Below are 20000 nucleotides of genomic sequence, written 5' to 3' on the forward strand. Positions count from 1 at the left end.
TCCTCTCTTCCTTCTCCTCTTCCTCTCTTCCTTCTCCTCCTCCTCTCTTCCTCCCCTTCCTCTCTTCCTTCTCCTCTTCCTCTCTTTCTCCCCCTTCTCTCTTCCTTCTCCTCCACCTCTCTTCCTCTCTTTCTCTCCTCTCCCTCCTCTCTTCCTCCCCTTCCTCTCTTCCTTCTCCTCCTCCTCTCTTCCTTCTCTTCCTCCTCTCTTCCTTCCCCTCCTCTCTTCCTCTCTTTCTCTTCCTCCTCTCTTCCTCGTCCCTCTCCTCCTCCTCCTCCTCAGTGTGTGATCTGTTCACTAATACGTACATTGTTCTTCTGTAGGATCTGCAACGCTCTATTGACATTGTTTAGTGAGTGGACGCGCGTAAATCCTCTCTCCTTCACCTGCAGAACACACACACACAGAGAGAAGAGATCCTTCAGAAGACACACACACAGAGAGAAGAGATCCTTCAGAACACACACACACAGAAGAGAAGAGACCCTTCAGAACACACACACATAGAAGATAAGAGATCCTTCAGAACACACACACATAGAAGAGAAGAGATCCTTCAGAACACACACACACAGAAGAGAAGAGATCCTTCAGAACACACACACAGAAGAGAAGAGATCCTTCAAAACACACACACACACAGAAGAGAAGAGATCCTTCAGAACACACACAGAAGAGAAGAGATCCTTCAGAACACACACACACACACACAGAAGAGAAGAGATCCTTCAGAACACACACACACACAGAAGAGAAGAGATCCTTCAGAACACACACACACACACACAGAAGAGAAGAGATCCTTCAGAACACACACACACACACACAGAAGAGAAGAGATCCTTCAGAACACACACACACACAGAAGAGAAGAGATCCTTCAGAACACACACACACACAGAAGAGAAGAGATCCTTCAGAGCACACACACACACAGAAGAGAAGAGATCCTTCAGAACACACACACACAGAAGAGAAGAGATCCTTCAGAACACACACACACAGAAGAGAAGAGATCCTTCAGAGCACACACACACACAGAAGAGAAGAGATCCTTCAGAACACACACACACAGAAGAGAAGAGATCCTTTAGAACACACACACACAGAAGAGAAGAGATCCTTCAGAACACACACACACACACACAAGAGAAGAGATCCTTCAAAACACACACATACAGAAGAGAAGAGATCCTTCAGAACACACACACACAGAAGAGAAGAGATCCTTCAAAACACACACATACAGAAGAGAAGAGATCCTTCAGAACACACACACACAGAAGAGAAGAGATCCTTCAAAACACACACACACAGAAGAGAAGAGATCCTTCAGAACACACACACACAGAAGAGAAGAGATCCTTCAAAACACACACACACAGAAGAGAAGAGATCCTTCAGAACACACACACACAGAAGAGAAGAGATCCTTCAGAACACACACATACAGAAGAGAAGAGATCCTTCAGAACACACACACACACAAAAGAGAAGAGATCCTTCAAAACACACACACACAGAAGAGAAGAGATCCTTCAGAACACACACACACACAGAAGAGAAGAGATCCTTCAGAACAAACACACACAGAAGAGAAGAGATCCTTCAGAACACACACACACACAGAAGAGAAGAGATCCTTCAGAACACACACACACACAGAAGAGAAGAGATCCTTCAGAACACACACACACACAGAAGAGAAGAGATCCTTCAGAGCACACACACACACACAGAAGAGAAGAGATCCTTCAGAGCACACACACACACAGAAGAGAAGAGATCCTTCAGAACACACACACACAGAAGAGAAGAGATCCTTTAGAACACACACACACAGAAGAGAAGAGATCCTTCAGAACACACACACACACACAGAAGAGAAGAGATCCTTCAGAACACACACACACACAGAAGAGAGGAGATCCTTCAGAACACACACACACACACAGAAGAGAAGAGATCCTTCAGAACACACACACACAGAAGAGAAGAGATCCTTCAGAACAAACACACACAGAAGAGAAGAGATCCTTCAGAACACACACACACACAGAAGAGAAGAGATCCTTCAGAACACACACACACACAGAAGAGAAGAGATCCTTCAGAACACACACACACACAGAAGAGAAGAGATCCTTCAGAACACACACACATAGAAGATAAGAGATCCTTCAGAACACACACACATAGAAGAGAAGAGATCCTTCAGAACACACACACACAGAAGAGAAGAGATCCTTCAGAACACACACACAGAAGAGAAGAGATCCTTCAAAACACACACACACACAGAAGAGAAGAGATCCTTCAGAACACACACAGAAGAGAAGAGATCCTTCAGAACACACACACACACACACAGAAGAGAAGAGATCCTTCAGAACACACACACACACAGAAGAGAAGAGATCCTTCAGAACACACACACACACAGAAGAGAAGAGATCCTTCAGAACACACACACACACAGAAGAGAAGAGATCCTTCAGAACACACACACACAGAAGAGAAGAGATCCTTCAGAACACACACACACACAGAAGAGAAGAGATCCTTCAGAACACACACACACACAGAAGAGAAGAGATCCTTCAGAGCACACACACACACAGAAGAGAAGAGATCCTTCAGAACACACACACACAGAAGAGAAGAGATCCTTCAGAACACACACACACAGAAGAGAAGAGATCCTTCAGAACAAACACACACACACAGAAGAGAAGAGATCCTTCAGAACACACACACACAGAAGAGAAGAGATCCTTTAGAACACACACACACAGAAGAGAAGAGATCCTTCAGAACACACACACACACACACAGAAGAGAAGAGATCCTTCAAAACACACACATACAGAAGAGAAGAGATCCTTCAGAACACACACACACACAGAAGAGAAGAGATCCTTCAAAACACACACACACACACAGAAGAGAAGAGATCCTTCAGAACACACACACACAGAAGAGAAGAGATCCTTCAGAACACACACATACAGAAGAGAAGAGATCCTTCAGAACACACACACACACAGAAGAGAAGAGATCCTTCAAAACACACACACACAGAAGAGAAGAGATCCTTCAGAACACACACACACAGAGAAGAGAAGAGATCCTTCAGAACAAACACACACAGAAGAGAAGAGATCCTTCAGAACACACACACACACAGAAGAGAAGAGATCCTTCAGAACACACACACACACAGAAGAGAAGAGATCCTTCAGAACACACACACACACAGAAGAGAAGAGATCCTTCAGAGCACACACACACACACAGAAGAGAAGAGATCCTTCAGAGCACACACACACAGAAGAGAAGAGATCCTTTAGAACACACACACACAGAAGAGAAGAGATCCTTCAGAACACACACACACACACAGAAGAGAAGAGATCCTTCAGAACACACACACACACAGAAGAGAGGAGATCCTTCAGAACACACACACACAGAAGAGAAGAGATCCTTCAGAACAAACACACACAGAAGAGAAGAGATCCTTCAGAACACACACACACAGAATAGAAGAGATCCTTCAGAACACACTGAGGCTTTATTTACTGAACATGATAGAGAGAGACAGAGAGAGAGAGAGAGAGAGAGAGAGAGAGAGAGAGAGAGAGAGAGAGAGAGACCTTGCTCAGGGCCATTGCTGAAAGAGGTTTAAATTACAATAAAAGCTATTGTATAAAGTTTAGGACAAAGATAGAGGAGGAGGAGAAGAAATGCAAGGAGAAAGACAACAGGTTGGTATAATAGGTGAGGAGATAAGTGAGGAGTTGAGGAGATAAGTGGGGTTAGGAGGTAAGGAGGCGAGGAGGCGAGGGGATAAGTGGGGTCAAGAGGATAAGGAAGTGAGGAGATAGGTGAGGTTAGGAGGATGTGAGGAGAGAAGTGAGGTTAGGAGGATAAGGAGGTGAGGTGATGGAGAAACATGGGGCTAGGAGGATAAGGAGGTGAGGAGATGAGGAGGTGAGGGAGATACATGGGGCTAGGAGGATAAGGAGGTGAGGAGATGAGGAGGTAAGGGAGATACGTGGGGCTAGGAGGATAAGGAGGTGAGGAGATGAGGAGGTGAGGGAGATACGTGGGGCTAGGAGGATAAGGAGGTGAGGAGATGAGGAGGTGAGGGAGATACGTGGGGCTAGGAGGATAAGGAGGTGAGGAGATGAGGAGGTGAGGGAGATACGTGGGGCTAGGAGGATAAGGAGGTGAGGAGATGAGGAGGTGAGGGAGATACGTGGGGCTAGGAGGATAAGGAGGTGAGGAGATGGCTAGCCAACAGCTAGCCAACGTCTACCGAATAGAACTTCTTCACTCAACAACCCGGTCGCATTCCGCTTCGCTCCACAGGTAGTATCACATTTTCATTTCATTTCATTACAGTACAACGGTTTGATTTGTTTGATCGTAGCTAGCTACATAGCTAGCTACATAGCCGTCTTTGTATCAAAGATAATTGTGTAGTCTAGAGCGATTTCCTAGGTTAGCTAGCCAGCTATTGTCGTTCTTTTAACGCAACGTAACGTAATCAACACTGCTAGCTAGCCAGCTAGCCCCCGAATAGCAGCACTGTAGAAACTATCACACTCAACGGAACGACTTGATTAGTGTAGTGTCAACAACGCAGCCACTGCCAGCTAGCCTACAAAGTCAACAATGCAGCCACTGCCAGCTAGCCTACTTCAGCAGTACTGTATCATTTTAATCATTTTAGTCAATAAGATTCTTGAATCTCCTGAATCCTCCTCCCCCTCTCCCCCCCTCCTCCCTCTCTGCAGATGACTTCGTCAACCATTTTGAAAAGAAGGTCGACGACATCCGATCCTCGTTTGCTAAGTCAAACGACACCGCTGGTTCTGCTCACACTGCCCTACCCTGTGCTCTGACCTCTTTCTCCCCTCTCTCTCCAGATGAAATCTCGCGTCTTGTGACGGCCGGCCGCCCAACAACCTGCCCGCTTGACCCTATCCCCTCCTCTCTTCTCCAGATCCAAATCAGTCAGGTTTCAAGACTAGTCATTCAACTGAGACTGCTCTTCTCTGTATCACGGAGGCGCTCCGCACTGCTAAAGCTAACTCTCTCTCCTCTGCTCTCATCCTTCTAGACCTATCGGCTGCCTTCGATACTGTGAACCATCAGATCCTCCTCTCCACCCTCTCCGAGTTGGGCATCTCCGGCGCGGCCCACGCTTGGATTGCGTCCTACCTGACAGGTCGCTCCTACCAGGTGGCGTGGCGAGAATCTGTCTCCTCACCACGCGCTCTCACCACTGGCGTCCCCCAGGGCTCTGTTCTAGGCCCTCTCCTATTCTCGCTATACACCAAGTCACTTGGCTCTGTCATAACCTCACATGGTCTCTCCTATCATTGCTATGCAGACGACACACAATTAATCTTCTCCTTTCCCCCCTCTGATGACCAGGTGGTGAATCGCATCTCTGCATGTCTGGCAGACATATCAGTGTGGATGACGGATCACCACCTCAAGCTGAACCTCGGCAAGACGGAGCTGCTCTTCCTCCCGGGGAAGGACTGCCCGTTCCATGATCTCGCCATCACGGTTGACAACTCCATTGTGTCCTCCTCCCAGAGCGCTAAGAACCTTGGCGTGATCCTGGACAACACCCTGTCGTTCTCAACTAACATCAAGGCGGTGGCCCGTTCCTGTAGGTTCATGCTCTACAACATCCGCAGAGTACGACCCTGCCTCACACAGGAAGCGGCGCAGGTCCTAATCCAGGCACTTGTCATCTCCCGTCTGGATTACTGCAACTCGCTGTTGGCTGGGCTCCCTGCCTGTGCCATTAAACCCCTACAACTCATCCAGAACGCCGCAGCCCGTCTGGTGTTCAACCTTCCCAAGTTCTCTCACGTCACCCCGATCCTCCGCTCCCTCCACTGGCTTCCAGTTGAAGCTCGCATCCGCTACAAGACCATGGTGCTTGCCTACGGAGCTGTGAGGGGAACGGCACCTCAGTACCTCCAGGCTCTGATCAGGCCCTACACCCAAACAAGGGCACTGCGTTCATCCACCTCTGGCCTGCTCGCCTCCCTACCACTGAGGAAGTACAGTTCCCGCTCAGCCCAGTCAAAACTGTTCGCTGCTCTGGCCCCCCAATGGTGGAACAAACTCCCTCACGACGCCAGGACAGCGGAGTCAATCACCACCTTCCGGAGACACCTGAAACCCCACCTCTTTAAGGAATACCTAGGATAGGATAAAGTAATCCTTCTCACCCCCCCCCCCCTTAAAATATTTAGATGTACTATTGTAAAGTGGCTGTTCCACTGGATGTCATAAGGTGAACGCACCAATTTGTAAGTCGCTCTGGATAAGAGCGTCTGCTAAATGACTTAAATGTAATGTAAATGTAGGAGATGAGGAGGTGAGGGAGATACGTGGGGCTAGGAGGATAAGGAGGTGAGGAGATGAGGAGGTAAGGGAGATACATGGGGCTAGGAGGATAAGGAGGTGAGGAGATGAGGAGGTGAGTGAGATACGTGGGGCTAGGAGGATAAGGAGGATAAGGAGGTGAGGAGGTGAATGGGGTTAGGAGGATGGTAAGTCCAGGAGGATAATGATGACATTACTGACCAGCTCGTGACCTGCCAGTCCCTCCAGCAGCTCCAGCAGGCGACGGCCATCACACAGGTCGGTGAAGAGGTCCTGGATGGGGGGCTTCCCTGCCTGAGGAAACAGGGCACAACACATCACTACAGGATACACAGGAACAATGTCAGTTCAAATCCTGAGCAGAGCAAGACAAAATGGGAGATGTGCTGGTTTTTCTGGTTTCAGACCCTAGGTACCATAATATCCTGTCGTTGTGCCTTTGAGCAAGGTCAACCCATCATGACACTCCGACAGACATATCTCCAATACTAACACAGAGAGACGTATCTCCAATACTGACACTGAGAGAAGACATATCTCCAATACTAACACTGAGAGAAGACATATCTCCAATACTAACACTGAGAGAAGACATATCTCCAATACTAACACTGAGAGAAGACATGTCTCCAAACTGACACAGAGAGACGTATCTCCAATACTGACACTGAGAGAAGACATATCTCCAATACTAACACTGAGAGAAGACATGTCTCCAAACTGACACTGAGAGACATAGCTCCAATACTAACACAGAGAGAAGACATATATCCAATACTAACACAGAGAGACATGACTCCAATACTAACACTGAGAGACATATCTCCAATACTAACACAGAGAGACAAATCTCCAATACTGACACAGAGAGACATATCTCCAATACTGACACTGAGAGACATATCTCCAATACTGACACTGAGAGACATATCTCCAATACTAACACAGAGCGACATATCTCCAATACTGACACAGAGAGACATATCTCCAATACTGACACTGAGAGACATATCTCCAATACTGACACAGAGAAGACATATCTCCAATACTGACACTGAGAGACATATCTCCAATACTAACACAGAGAGACAAATCTCCAATACTGACACAGAGAGACATATCTCCAATACTGACACTGAGAGACATATCTCCAATACTAACACTGAGAGACATATCTCCAATACTAACACAGAGCGACATATCTCCAATACTAACACTGAGAGACAAATCTCCAATAGTAACACAGAGACAAATCTGCAATACTAACACTGAGAGACAAATCCCCAATACTAACACAGAGAGACATATCTCCAACACTAACACTGAGAGACATATCTCCAACACTAACACTGAGAGACAAATCCCCAATACTAACACAGAGAGACATATCTCCAACACTAACACAGAGAGAAGACATATCTCCAATACTAACACTGAGACACATATCTCCAATACTAACACTGAGAGACATATCTTCAATACTAACACTGAGAGACATATCTCCAATACTAACACTGAGACACATATCTCCAACAATGACACAGAGAGACACATCTCCAATAGTAACACAGAGACATATCTCCAACACTAACACAGAGAGAAGACATATCTCCAACACTAACACAGAGAGAAGATGTAGCTACAGTCAGTTATCTAATCTAGTATGAAGGGTGTACTGGTGGTATCTATATAGGGGCAGGTTAACCTCAAGTCCTGCTCTGTGATAAATGTCTTCTGCTGCAGACTTCATAATAACTTCCAGGTCGTTGTTTAACGCAACGCAAATCAAAATGAAAAGACAGAAACATCATGTTTTTCCAGCAAAATCATCTTTCATTTCACAAGTATTCCCAGTCAGAGGGTAAAGTACATCTGTCTCCTAAATAGCATCCTCTTCCCTATATAGTTTTGACTACAGTGCTATGGGCCCTGGTCAAAAGTAGTGCACTATATAGGGAATAGGGTGCCATTTGGAATGCATGCTGTGATGTCATTAATATAAGTGTTCCCTCATCTCCAAGCCTATTCTCTACACTGTACTGCTACAGATGTAGGGTCTTTCATTTGACCTGTACTGTCACAGCTAAATAATCCTGCAGCAACAGGATTTGAATGTTTAGTCCATAATGTTGCTTGATGGAGGTGAGGCTGTTAATATGTGTTGGTGTAGGTTTCCAGTAAATTTATGTAAATCACAAAGCTCATCTGCATTCCCTGCGATGCAGTAAAATTCTCAACAACAAAGGAGAGATCAAATTAAGATTATACATCTGTACTTATCATGTCTGCTAAGACTGCCAAGTCTATGTTTCTGCTCTGGTTTGGAATCAGATCCAAACTGAATATTACTTCACTGTCTGAAACAGTAGCGAATCTGAGTGATTCAGTGTGGATTTCAGGTTAGCGCTGTTCAATTCTACAGTTAACAGTTCTCTTTGTGGCTCTCCCTCCCTCCCTCCCTCCCTCCCTCCCTCCCTCCTCTGCCTCCCCCTCTCTCTCTAATTCCCTCCCTCCTCTGCCTCTCCCCCCCTCTCTCTCTACCTCCCTCTGCCTCTCCCTCTCTCTCTCTCTACCTCCCTCCATCTCTCCTCTGCCTCTCCCTCCCTCCCTCCCTCCCTCCTCTGCCTCTCCCTCCCTCCCTCCCTCCCTCCCTCCCTCCCTCCCTCCCTCCCTCTCTGCCTTTCCCTCCCTCCCTCCCTCCTCTGCCTCTCCCTCTCTCTCTCTACCTCCCTCCATCTCTCCTCTGCCTCTCCCTCCCTCCATCCCTCCCTCCCTCCTCTGCCTCTCCCTCCCTCCCTCCCTCCTCTGCCTCTCCCTCTCTCTCTACCTCCCTCCTCTGCCTCTCCCTCCCTCCCTCCCTCCTCTGCCTCTCCCTCCCTCCATCCCTCCCTCCTCTGCCTCTCCCTCTACCTCCCTCCTCTGCCTCTCCCTCCCTCCTCTGCCTCTCCCTCCCTCCCTCCTCTGCCTTTCCCTCCCTCCCTCCTCTGCCTCTCCCTCTCTCTCTCTACCTCCCTCCATCTCTCCTCTGCCTCTCCCTCCCTCCCTCCTCTGCCTCTCCCTCCCTCCCTCCCTCCTCTGCCTTTCCCTCCCTCCCTCCCGCCTCTGCCTCTCCCTCTCTCTCTACCTCCCTCCCTCCCGCCTCTGCCTCTCCCTCTCTCTCTACCTCCTCTGCCTCTCCCCCTCTCTCTCTCCCTCCCTTCCTCCTCTGCCCCCTCCCTCCCTCATCTGCCTCTCCCCCTCTCTCTCTCCCTCCCTTCCTCCTCTGCCCCCTCCCTCCCTCATCTGCCTCTCCACATCTCTCCCTCCCTCCCTCCCTCCCTCCCAGTCTGTTTGTTTATGTTAGGATTATCTCTGGGGAGGCTGTCCACTGTCCACGGCCATGCCCTTGGGTTGGGACGCTGGCTTTAACCCTTTGCAGTAGTGTGGCTCCCTCCCTCCCTCCCTCCCCCTTTCTACTTCCCTCCCTCCCTCCCTACCTTTCTACTTCCCTCCCTCCCTACCTTTCTACTTCCCTCCCTCCCTACCTTTCTACTTCCCTCCCTCCCTACCTTTCTACTTCCCTCCCTCCCTACCTTTCTACTTCCCTCCCTCTCTTCCAGTCTGTTTTTTATGTTAGGATTATCTCTAGGCAGTCTGTCCACGGCCGTGCCCTTGGGTTGGCACTCTGGCTTTACCCCTTTGAGCCCGACCCCCTCCTGCCCCCTAGTGTGTGTGTGTGTGTGTGTGTGTGTGTGTGTGTGTGTGTGTGTGTGTGTGTGTGTGTGTGTGTGTGTGTCGCCCGATGCCTCTTCCAGTGACTCAATAAAGGCCTCGGTCTCCAGACAGACCACAATGCCTTGGGGGCGGCGAATTGATTTCCTTAGAAAAGATGAGCCTATTGCCACATCTGAACTCTGACAAAAACAGGGAGAGTGGGAGGGGACTGTTAATGAGGTTTGGAGAGAATGGGCACCATGTTTTCTCTCTTTCTCTCTCTCTGTCATCCACTCTCTGTCTTCCACTCTCTCTGTCATCCACTCTCTATGTCTTCCACTCTCTCTGTCATCCACTCTCTGTCTTCCACTCTCTGTCTTCCACTCTCTCTGTCATCCACTCTCTCTGTCATCCACTCTCTGTCATCCACTCTCTCTGTCATCCACTCTCTCTGTCATCCACTCTTTGTCTTCCACTCTCTGTCTTCCACTCTCTCTGTCTTCCACTCTCTCTGTCTTCCACTCTCTCTGTCTTCCACTCTCTGTCATCCACTCTCTGTCTTCCACTCTCTCTGTCATCCACTCTTTGTCTTCCACTCTCTGTATTCCACTCTCTCTGTCATCCACTCTCTGTCATCCACTCTCTCTGTCTTCCACTCTCTGTCATCCACTCTCTGTCATCCACTCTCTCTGTCTTCCACTCTCTCTGTCTTCCACTCTCTGTCATCCACTCTCTCTGTCATCCACTCTCTGTCATCCACTCTTTGTCTTCCACTCTCTGTCTTCCACTCTCTGTCTTCCACTCTTTGGCTTCCACTCTCTGGCTTCCACTCTCTGTCTTCCACTCTCTCTGTCATCCACTCTCTGTCTTCCACTCTCTGTCTTCCACTCTCTGTCTTCCACTCTCTCTGTCATCCACTCTCTCTGTCATCCACTCTCTGTCTTCCACTCTCTCTGTCATCCACTCTTTGTCTTCCACTCTCTGTATTCCACTCTCTCTGTCATCCACTCTCTGTCATCCACTCTCTCTGTCTTCCACTCTCTGTCATCCACTCTCTGTCATCCACTCTCTCTGTCTTCCACTCTCTCTGTCTTCCACTCTCTGTCATCCACTCTCTCTGTCATCCACTCTCTGTCATCCACTCTTTGTCTTCCACTCTCTGTCTTCCACTCTCTGTCTTCCACTCTTTGGCTTCCACTCTCTGGCTTCCACTCTCTGTCTTCCACTCTCTCTGTCATCCACTCTCTGTCTTCCACTCTCTGTCTTCCACTCTCTGTCATCCACTCTCTGTCATCCACTCTCTCTGTCATCCACTCTCTCTGTCATCCACTCTTTGTCTTCCACTCTCTGTCTTCCACTCTCTCTGTCTTCCACTCTCTCTGTCTTCCACTCTCTCTGTCTTCCACTCTCTGTCATCCACTCTCTGTCTTCCACTCTCTCTGTCATCCACTCTTTGTCTTCCACTCTCTGTCTTCCACTCTCTCTGTCATCCACTCTCTGTCATCCACTCTCTCTGTCTTCCACTCTCTGTCATCCACTCTCTGTCATCCACTCTCTCTGTCTTCCACTCTCTGTCATCCACTCTCTCTGTCATCCACTCTCTGTCATCCACTCTTTGTCTTCCACTCTCTGTCTTCCACTCTCTGTCTTCCACTCTTTGGCTTCCACTCTCTGGCTTCCACTCTCTGTCTTCCACTCTCTCTGTCATCCACTCTCTGTCTTCCACTCTCTGACTTCCACTCTCTGTCATCCACTCTCTGTCATCCACTCTTTGTCTTCCACTCTCTGTCTTCCACTCTCTCTCTCTTCCACTCTCTCTGTCATCCACTCTCTCTCTGTCATCCACTCTCTCTCTCTTCCACTCTCTCTGTCATCCACTCTCTCTCTGTCCCTTTCTCTCTGCTTCCACTCTCTGTCTCACAGCAATCTATACTACACACACTGCAATCTATATTACATACACACACTGCAATCTATATTACATACACACACTGCAATCTATATTACATACACACTGCAATCGATATAACATACACACACTGCAATCTATATTATACACAGACACTGCCATTTATATTATACACACACTGCAATCTATATTACATACACACACTGCAATCTATATTACATACACACACTGCAATCTATATTATACACACACACTGCGATCTATATTATACACACACTGCAATCTACATCACATACAAACTGCATTCTATATTACACGCACACTGCAAACTATATTACACACCCACTGCAATGTATATTACACACACACACTGCAATCTATATTATACACACACTGCAATCTATATTACACACACTGTAATCTATATTACACACACACACTGCAATCTATATTACATACACACACTGCAATCTATATTATACACACACTGCAATCTATATTACACCCACTGCAATGTATATTACACACACACACTGCAATCTATATTATACACACACTGCAATCTATATTACACACACTGTAATCTATATTACACACACACACTGCAATCTATATTACATACACACTGCAATCTATATTACACACACTGCAATCTATATTATACACACACTGCAATCTATATTACACACACACACTGCAATCTATATTACACACACTGTAATCTATATTACACACACTGCAATCTATATTACACACACTGCAATCTATATTACACACACTGCAATCTATATTATACACACACTGCAATCTATATTACACACACACACTGCAATCTATATTACACACACTGTAATCTATATTACACACACTGCAATCTATATTACATACACACTGCAATCTATATTACACACACACTGCAATCTATATTACACACACTGTCATTTATATTACACACACACACTGCAATCTATATTACACACACTGCGATCTATATTACACACACTGCAATTTACAGTCGTGGCCAAAAGTTTTGAGAATGACACAAATATAAATGTTCACAAAGTCTGCTGCCTCAGTTTGTATGATGGCAATTTGCATATACTCCAGAATGTTATGAAGAGTGATCAGATGAATTGCAATTAATTGCAAAGGCCCTCTTTGCCATGCAAATGAACTGAATGCCCAAAAAACATTTCCACTGCATTTCAGCCCTGCCACAAAAAGACCAGCTGACATCATGTCAGTGATTCTCTCGTTAACACAGATGTGAGTGTTGACGAGGACAAGGCTGGAGATCACTCTGTCATGCTGATTGAGTTCAAATAACAGACTGGAAGCTTCAAAACGAGGGTGGGACTTGGAATCATTGTTCTTCCTCTGTCACGCGCCAGGACCGTCTCCTAAAGTTGATTCAGCTGCGGGATCGGGGCACCACCAGTACAGAGCTGCTCAGGAATGGCAGCAGGCAGGTGTGAGTGCATCTGAACACACAGTGAGGCGAAGGCGTTTGGAGGATGGCCTGGTGTCAAGAAGGGCAGCAAAGAAGCCACTTCTCTCCAGGAAAAACATCAGGGACAGACTGATATTCTGCAAAAGGTACAGGGATTGGACTGCGGAGGACTGGGGTAAAGTCATTTTCTCTGATGAATCCCCTTTCCGATTGTTTGGGGCATCTGGAAAAAAGCTTGTCCGGAGAAGACAAGGTGAACGCTACCATCAGTCCTGTGTCATGCCAACAGTAAAGCATCCTGAGACCATTCATGTGTGAGGTTGCTTCTCAGCCAAGGGAGTGGGCTCACTCACAATACTGCCTAAAACACAGCCATGAATAATGAATGGTACCAACACATCCTCCGAGTACAACTTCTCCCAACCATCTAGGAACAGTTTGGTGTCGAACAATGCCTTTTCCAGCATGATGGAGCACCTTTCCATAAGGCAAAAGTGATAACTAAGTGGCTCGGGGAACAAAACATGGATATTTTGGGTCCATGACCAGGAAACTCCCCAGACCTTAATCCCATTGAGGACTTGTGGTCAATCCTCAAGAGGCGGGTGGACAACCAAAAACCCACAAATTCTGACAAACTCCAAGCATTGACTATGCAAGAATGGGCTGCCATCAGTCAGGATGTGGCCCAGAAGTTAATTGACAGCATGCCAGGTCGGATTGCAGCGGTCTTGAAAAAGAAGGGTCAACACTGCAAATATTGACTCTTTGCATCAACTTCACGTAATTGTCAATAAAAGCCTTTGACACTTATGAAATGCTTGTAATTATACTTCAGTATTTCATAGTAACATCTGACAAAAATATCTAAAGACACTGAAGCAGCAAACTTTGTGGAAATTCATATATGTGTCATTTTCAAAACTTTTGGCCACGACTGTATATTATATACACACTGCAATTATTATTACACACACTGCAATCTATATCACACACACACACTGGAATTTATACTACACACACTGCAATCTATATTATACACACACTGCAATCTATATCACACACACACACTGGAATTTATACTACACACACTGCAATCTATATTACACACACTGCAATCTATATTATACACACACTGCAATCTATATTATACACACACTGCAATCTATATTATACACACACTGCAATCTATATTATACACACTGCAGTTATTATTACACACACTGCAATCTATATCACACACACACTGGAATTTATACTACACACACTGCAATCTATATTACACACACTGCAATCTATATTACACACACTGCAATCTATATTACACACACACACACACACACACACACACACACACACACACACACACTGCAATCTATATTATACACACACACACACTGCAATATATATTACACACACACTGCAATCTATACTACATACACTGTAATCTATATTACACACACATACAAACACACACACACAGCTATCTATATTACACACACTGCAATCTATATTACACACACTTCAATCTATATCACACACACACTGGAATGTATACTACACACACTGCAATCTATATTACACACACTGCAATCTATATTACACACACACACACACACACACACACACACACACACACACACACTGCAATCTATATTATACACACACACACACACTGCAATATATATTACACACACACTGCAATCTATACTACATACACTGTAATCTATATTACACACACATACAAACACACACACACAGCTATCTATATTACACACACTGCAATCTATATTACACACACTTCAATCTATATCACACACACACTGGAATTTATACTACACACACTGCAATCTATATTACACACACTGCAATCTATATTATACACACACAGCAATCTATATTATACACACACTGCAATCTATATTATACACACTGCAATTATTATTACACACACTGCAATCTATATCACACACACACTGGAATTTATACTACACACACTGCAATCTATATTATACACACACAGCAATCTATATTATACACACTGCAATCTATATTACACACACTGCAATCTATATTACACACACACTGCAATCTATATTATACACACTGCAATTATTATTACACACACTGCAATCTATATTACACACACTGCAATCTATATCACACACACACACTGGAATTTATACTACACACTGCAATCTATATTACACACACTGCAATCTATATTATACACACACAGCAATCTATATTATACACACACTGCAATCTATATTATACACACTGCAATTATTATTACACACACTGCAATCTATATCACACACACACTGGAATTTATACTACACACACTGCAATCTATATTATACACACACAGCAATCTATATTATACACACTGCAATCTATATTACACACACACTGCAATCTATATTACACACACACTGCAATCTATATTATACACACTGCAATTATTATTACACACACTGCAATCTATATTACACACACTGCAATCTATATCACACACACACACTGGAATTTATACTACACACTGCAATCTATATTACACACACTGCAATCTATATTATACACACACTGCAATCTATATTATACACACACAGCAATCTATATTACACACACACTGCAATCTATATTACACACACTGCAATTATTATTACACACACTGCAATTATTATTACACACACTGCAATCTATATCACACACACACACTGACATTTATACTACACACACTGCAATCTATATTACACACACTGCAATCTATATTATACACACTGCAATCTATATCACACACACTATAATTTATACTACACACACTGCAATCTATATTAAACACACACTGTAATCTATATTACACACACTGCAATCTATATCACACACACTAGAATTTATACTACACAAACTGCAATCTATATTACACACACTGCAATCTATATCACACACACTAGAATTTATACTACACACACTGCAATCTATATTAAACACACACAGCAATCTATTTTCTGTCCATTTCAAACGCAAGCATATGTTCTCTCATTATACATAAACACAGACACACACACCCACTCACTCAAGGGGTTTTGTTTCCAGGGGGATAACAGTGGGAGTGTGGCAGATTCTATCTCCTTCTCTTTTCCTCTCTCACTCCTTGTTTCCTGTCTCAAATTCTCTCAGATTATCACTTTCATCCTTCTGTTTCTCTTTCTGCCCCTCGTCTGAACTCTTCCCTCCTCTATTCCTCCTTCCCTCTCATTCCTCCTCTCCTCTTCCCTTTCACAATCCTCTCCTCTCCTCTCCTCTCCTCTCCTCTCCTCTCCTCTCTCTCCTCTCCTCTCCTCTCCTCTCCTCTCCTCTCCTCTCCTCTCCTCTCCTCTCTGTGTGTGTGTGTGTGTGTGTCTGTCTGCTGCCCCCATCTGCCTTAATCTCCAGGCGGGAGATGAGACTGCCGTTCAATAGATTCCTCCACACCACACCTGAGCCCTGGTCGGCATGGTAACAGCACACCTCCAGCCTCCCCTAATCAAGTTGGAAAATAACGGAATGTGTCTCTCTAGGTTTTTGGGGGATGCTAGGGATGTCACACAGAGATACACACTCATACAGACAGACACACTGATATAGACACGCACACTCATAAAGACACACACACACACACACACACACACACACACACACACACACACACACACACACACACACACACACACACACACACACTCATATAGACACACACTCATACACACACACACTCATACCTAGAGACACACACACTCATACAGACAGACAGACACACATCTAGACAGACACACATCTAGACAGACACACATCTAGACAATCACACATCTAGACAGACATCTAGACAGACACACATCTAGACAGACATCTAGACAGACACACATCTAGACAGACATCTAGACAGACACACATCTACACAGACAGACATCTATACAGACAGACATCTAGACACACATCTAGACAAACACACATCCAGACAGACAGACATCTAGACAGACACACATCTAGACAGACACACATCTAGACAGACACACATCTAGACAGACACACATCCAGACACACAGACATCTAGACAGACAGACATCTAGACAGACATCTAGACAGACAGACATCTAGACAGACAGACATCTAGACAGACATCTAAGCAGACATCTAGACAGACATCTAGACAGACAGACATCTAGACAGACAGACATCTAGACAGACATCTAGACAGACATCTAGACAGACATCTAGACAGACATCTAGACAGACATCTAGACAGACATCTAGACAGACATCTAGGCAGACAGACAGACATCTAGACAGACATCTAGACAGACATCTAGGCAGACATCTAGACAGACATCTAGACAGACATCTAGGCAGACATCTATGCAGACATCTAGACAAACATCTAGACAGACATCTAGGCAGACATCTAGGCAGACATCTAGACAGACATCTAGACAGACATCTAGGCAGACATCGAGGCAGACATCTAGACAGACATCTAGACAGACATCTATGCAGACATCTAGGCAGACATCTAGACAGACATCTAGACAGACACACGTCCATCCACATGTAGACCAGTGTGTCCAACCTGTGGTCCAATAACAGACACACGTCCATCCACATGTAGACCAGTGTGTCCAACCTGTGGTCCAATAACAGACAGACATCTAGACAGACACACGTCCATCCACATGTAGACCAGTGTGTCCAACCTGTGGTCCAATAACAGACAGACATCTAGACAGACACACGTCCATCCACATGTAGACCAGTGTGTCCAACCTGTGGTCCAATAACAGACAGACATCTGGACAGACACACGTCCATCCACATGTAGACCAGTGTGTCCAACCTGTGGTCCAATAACAGACAGACATCTAGACAGACACACGTCCATCCACATGTAGACCAGTGTGTCCAACCTGTGGTCCAATAACAGACAGACATCTAGACAGACACACGTCCATCCACATGTAGACCAGTGTTTCCAACCTGTGGTCCAATAACAGACACACATCCATCCACATGTAGACCAGTGTGTCCAACCTGTGGTCCAATAACAGACAGACATCTGGACAGACATCTAGACTGATCATCACCATCATCATCACCATCATCATCACCATCATCATCATCACCATCATCATCGCTCCATCAGCTGCTTCTAATCCCAGCTCCATCATGGTTCCACCATGACTATTATCTAGTCATTGATTGGTCAGGAGAATGGCTTGGGGACTCCGGTCTAAAGTAGTCCACTAAATAGGGAACAGGGTTCTATAGGACTCTGGTCTAAAGTAGTGCACTAAATAGGGAACAGGGTTCTATAGGACTCTGGTCTAAAGTAGTGCACTAAATAGGGAACAGGGTTCTATAGGACTCTGGTCTAAAGTAGTGCACTAAATAGGGAACAGGGTTCTATAGGACTCCGGTCTAAAGTAGTGCACTAAATAGGGAACAGGGTTCTATAGGACGCTGGTCTAAAGTAGTGCACTAAATAGGGAACAGGGTTCTATAGGACTCTGGTCTAAAGTAGTGCACTAAATAGGGAACAGGGTTCTATAGGACTCTGGTCTAAAGTAGTGCACTAAATAGGGAACAGGGTTCTATAGGACTCTGGTCTAAAGTAGTGCACTAAATAGGGAACAGGGTTCTATAGGACTATGGTCTAAAGTAGTGCACTAAATAGGGAACAGGGTTCTATAGGACTCTGGTCTAAATTAGTGCACTAAATAGGGAACAGGGTTATATAGGACTCTGGTCTAAAGTAGTGCACTAAATAGGGAACAGGGTTCTATGGGACTCTGGTCTAAAGTAGTGCACTAAATAGGGAACAGGGTTATATAGGACTCAGGTCTAAAGTAGTGCACTAAATAGGGAACAGGGTTCTATAGGACTCCGGTCTAAAGTAGTGCACTAAATAGGGAACAGGGTTCTATAGGACTCCGGTCTAAAGTAGTGCACTAAATAGGGAACAGGGTTCTATAGGACTCTGGTCTAAAGTAGTGCACTAAATAGGGAACAGGGTTCTATAGGACTCTGGTCTAAAGTAGTGCACTAAATAGGGAACAGGGTTCTATAGGACTCTGGTCTAAAGTAGTGCACTAAATAGGGAACAGGGTTCTATAGGACTCTGGTCTAAAGTAGTGCACTAAATAGGGAACAGGGTTCTATAGGACTCTGGTCTAAAGTAGTGCACTAAATAGGGAACAGGGTTCTATAGGACTCTGGTCTAAAGTAGTGCACTAAATAGGGAACAGGGTGCCATTTCAGACGCATAATGTGTAATTGAGTTACTCTTCATTCATGGAGAAGCACTGCCTTTTCAATCATTCTAGACATGTCTCTCAATGTGAATGGTCTGAGGCTAAGCTGATGTTATTGTCTGCAGGTCAACTTGCCCTGTGGAGGTCGACTCTATTCTACTGGAAAAGTTCATATTGACTTCAACTGTGCTGGTCTGGGAGAAACCACAACAGAACATTAACTTAGTCCTATATTGTTACTAGG

The 20000-nt window shown here is 45.3% G+C and overlaps 1 protein-coding gene across 1 annotated transcript in view; it reads right to left on the reverse strand.

Moving 5' to 3' along the window:
* Window positions 1-20000, reverse strand: part of LOC135570690 (utrophin-like) — a gene marked incomplete at its 3' end in the record, with an annotated part of 143607 nt that overhangs the window by 31749 nt on the left and 91858 nt on the right. The window contains exons 3-4 of the mRNA XM_065016646.1: window positions 6619-6711; window positions 309-386 (exon numbers count right to left, since the gene is read on the reverse strand). Coding sequence (XP_064872718.1) covers window positions 309-386; window positions 6619-6711 — 171 coding nt within the window. The remainder of the gene's footprint in view (window positions 1-308; window positions 387-6618; window positions 6712-20000) is intronic.

Source organism: Oncorhynchus nerka, unplaced genomic scaffold (genome assembly GCF_034236695.1).
Source record: "Oncorhynchus nerka isolate Pitt River unplaced genomic scaffold, Oner_Uvic_2.0 unplaced_scaffold_935, whole genome shotgun sequence".
NCBI classification, from domain to species: Eukaryota; Metazoa; Chordata; class Actinopteri; order Salmoniformes; family Salmonidae; genus Oncorhynchus; species Oncorhynchus nerka.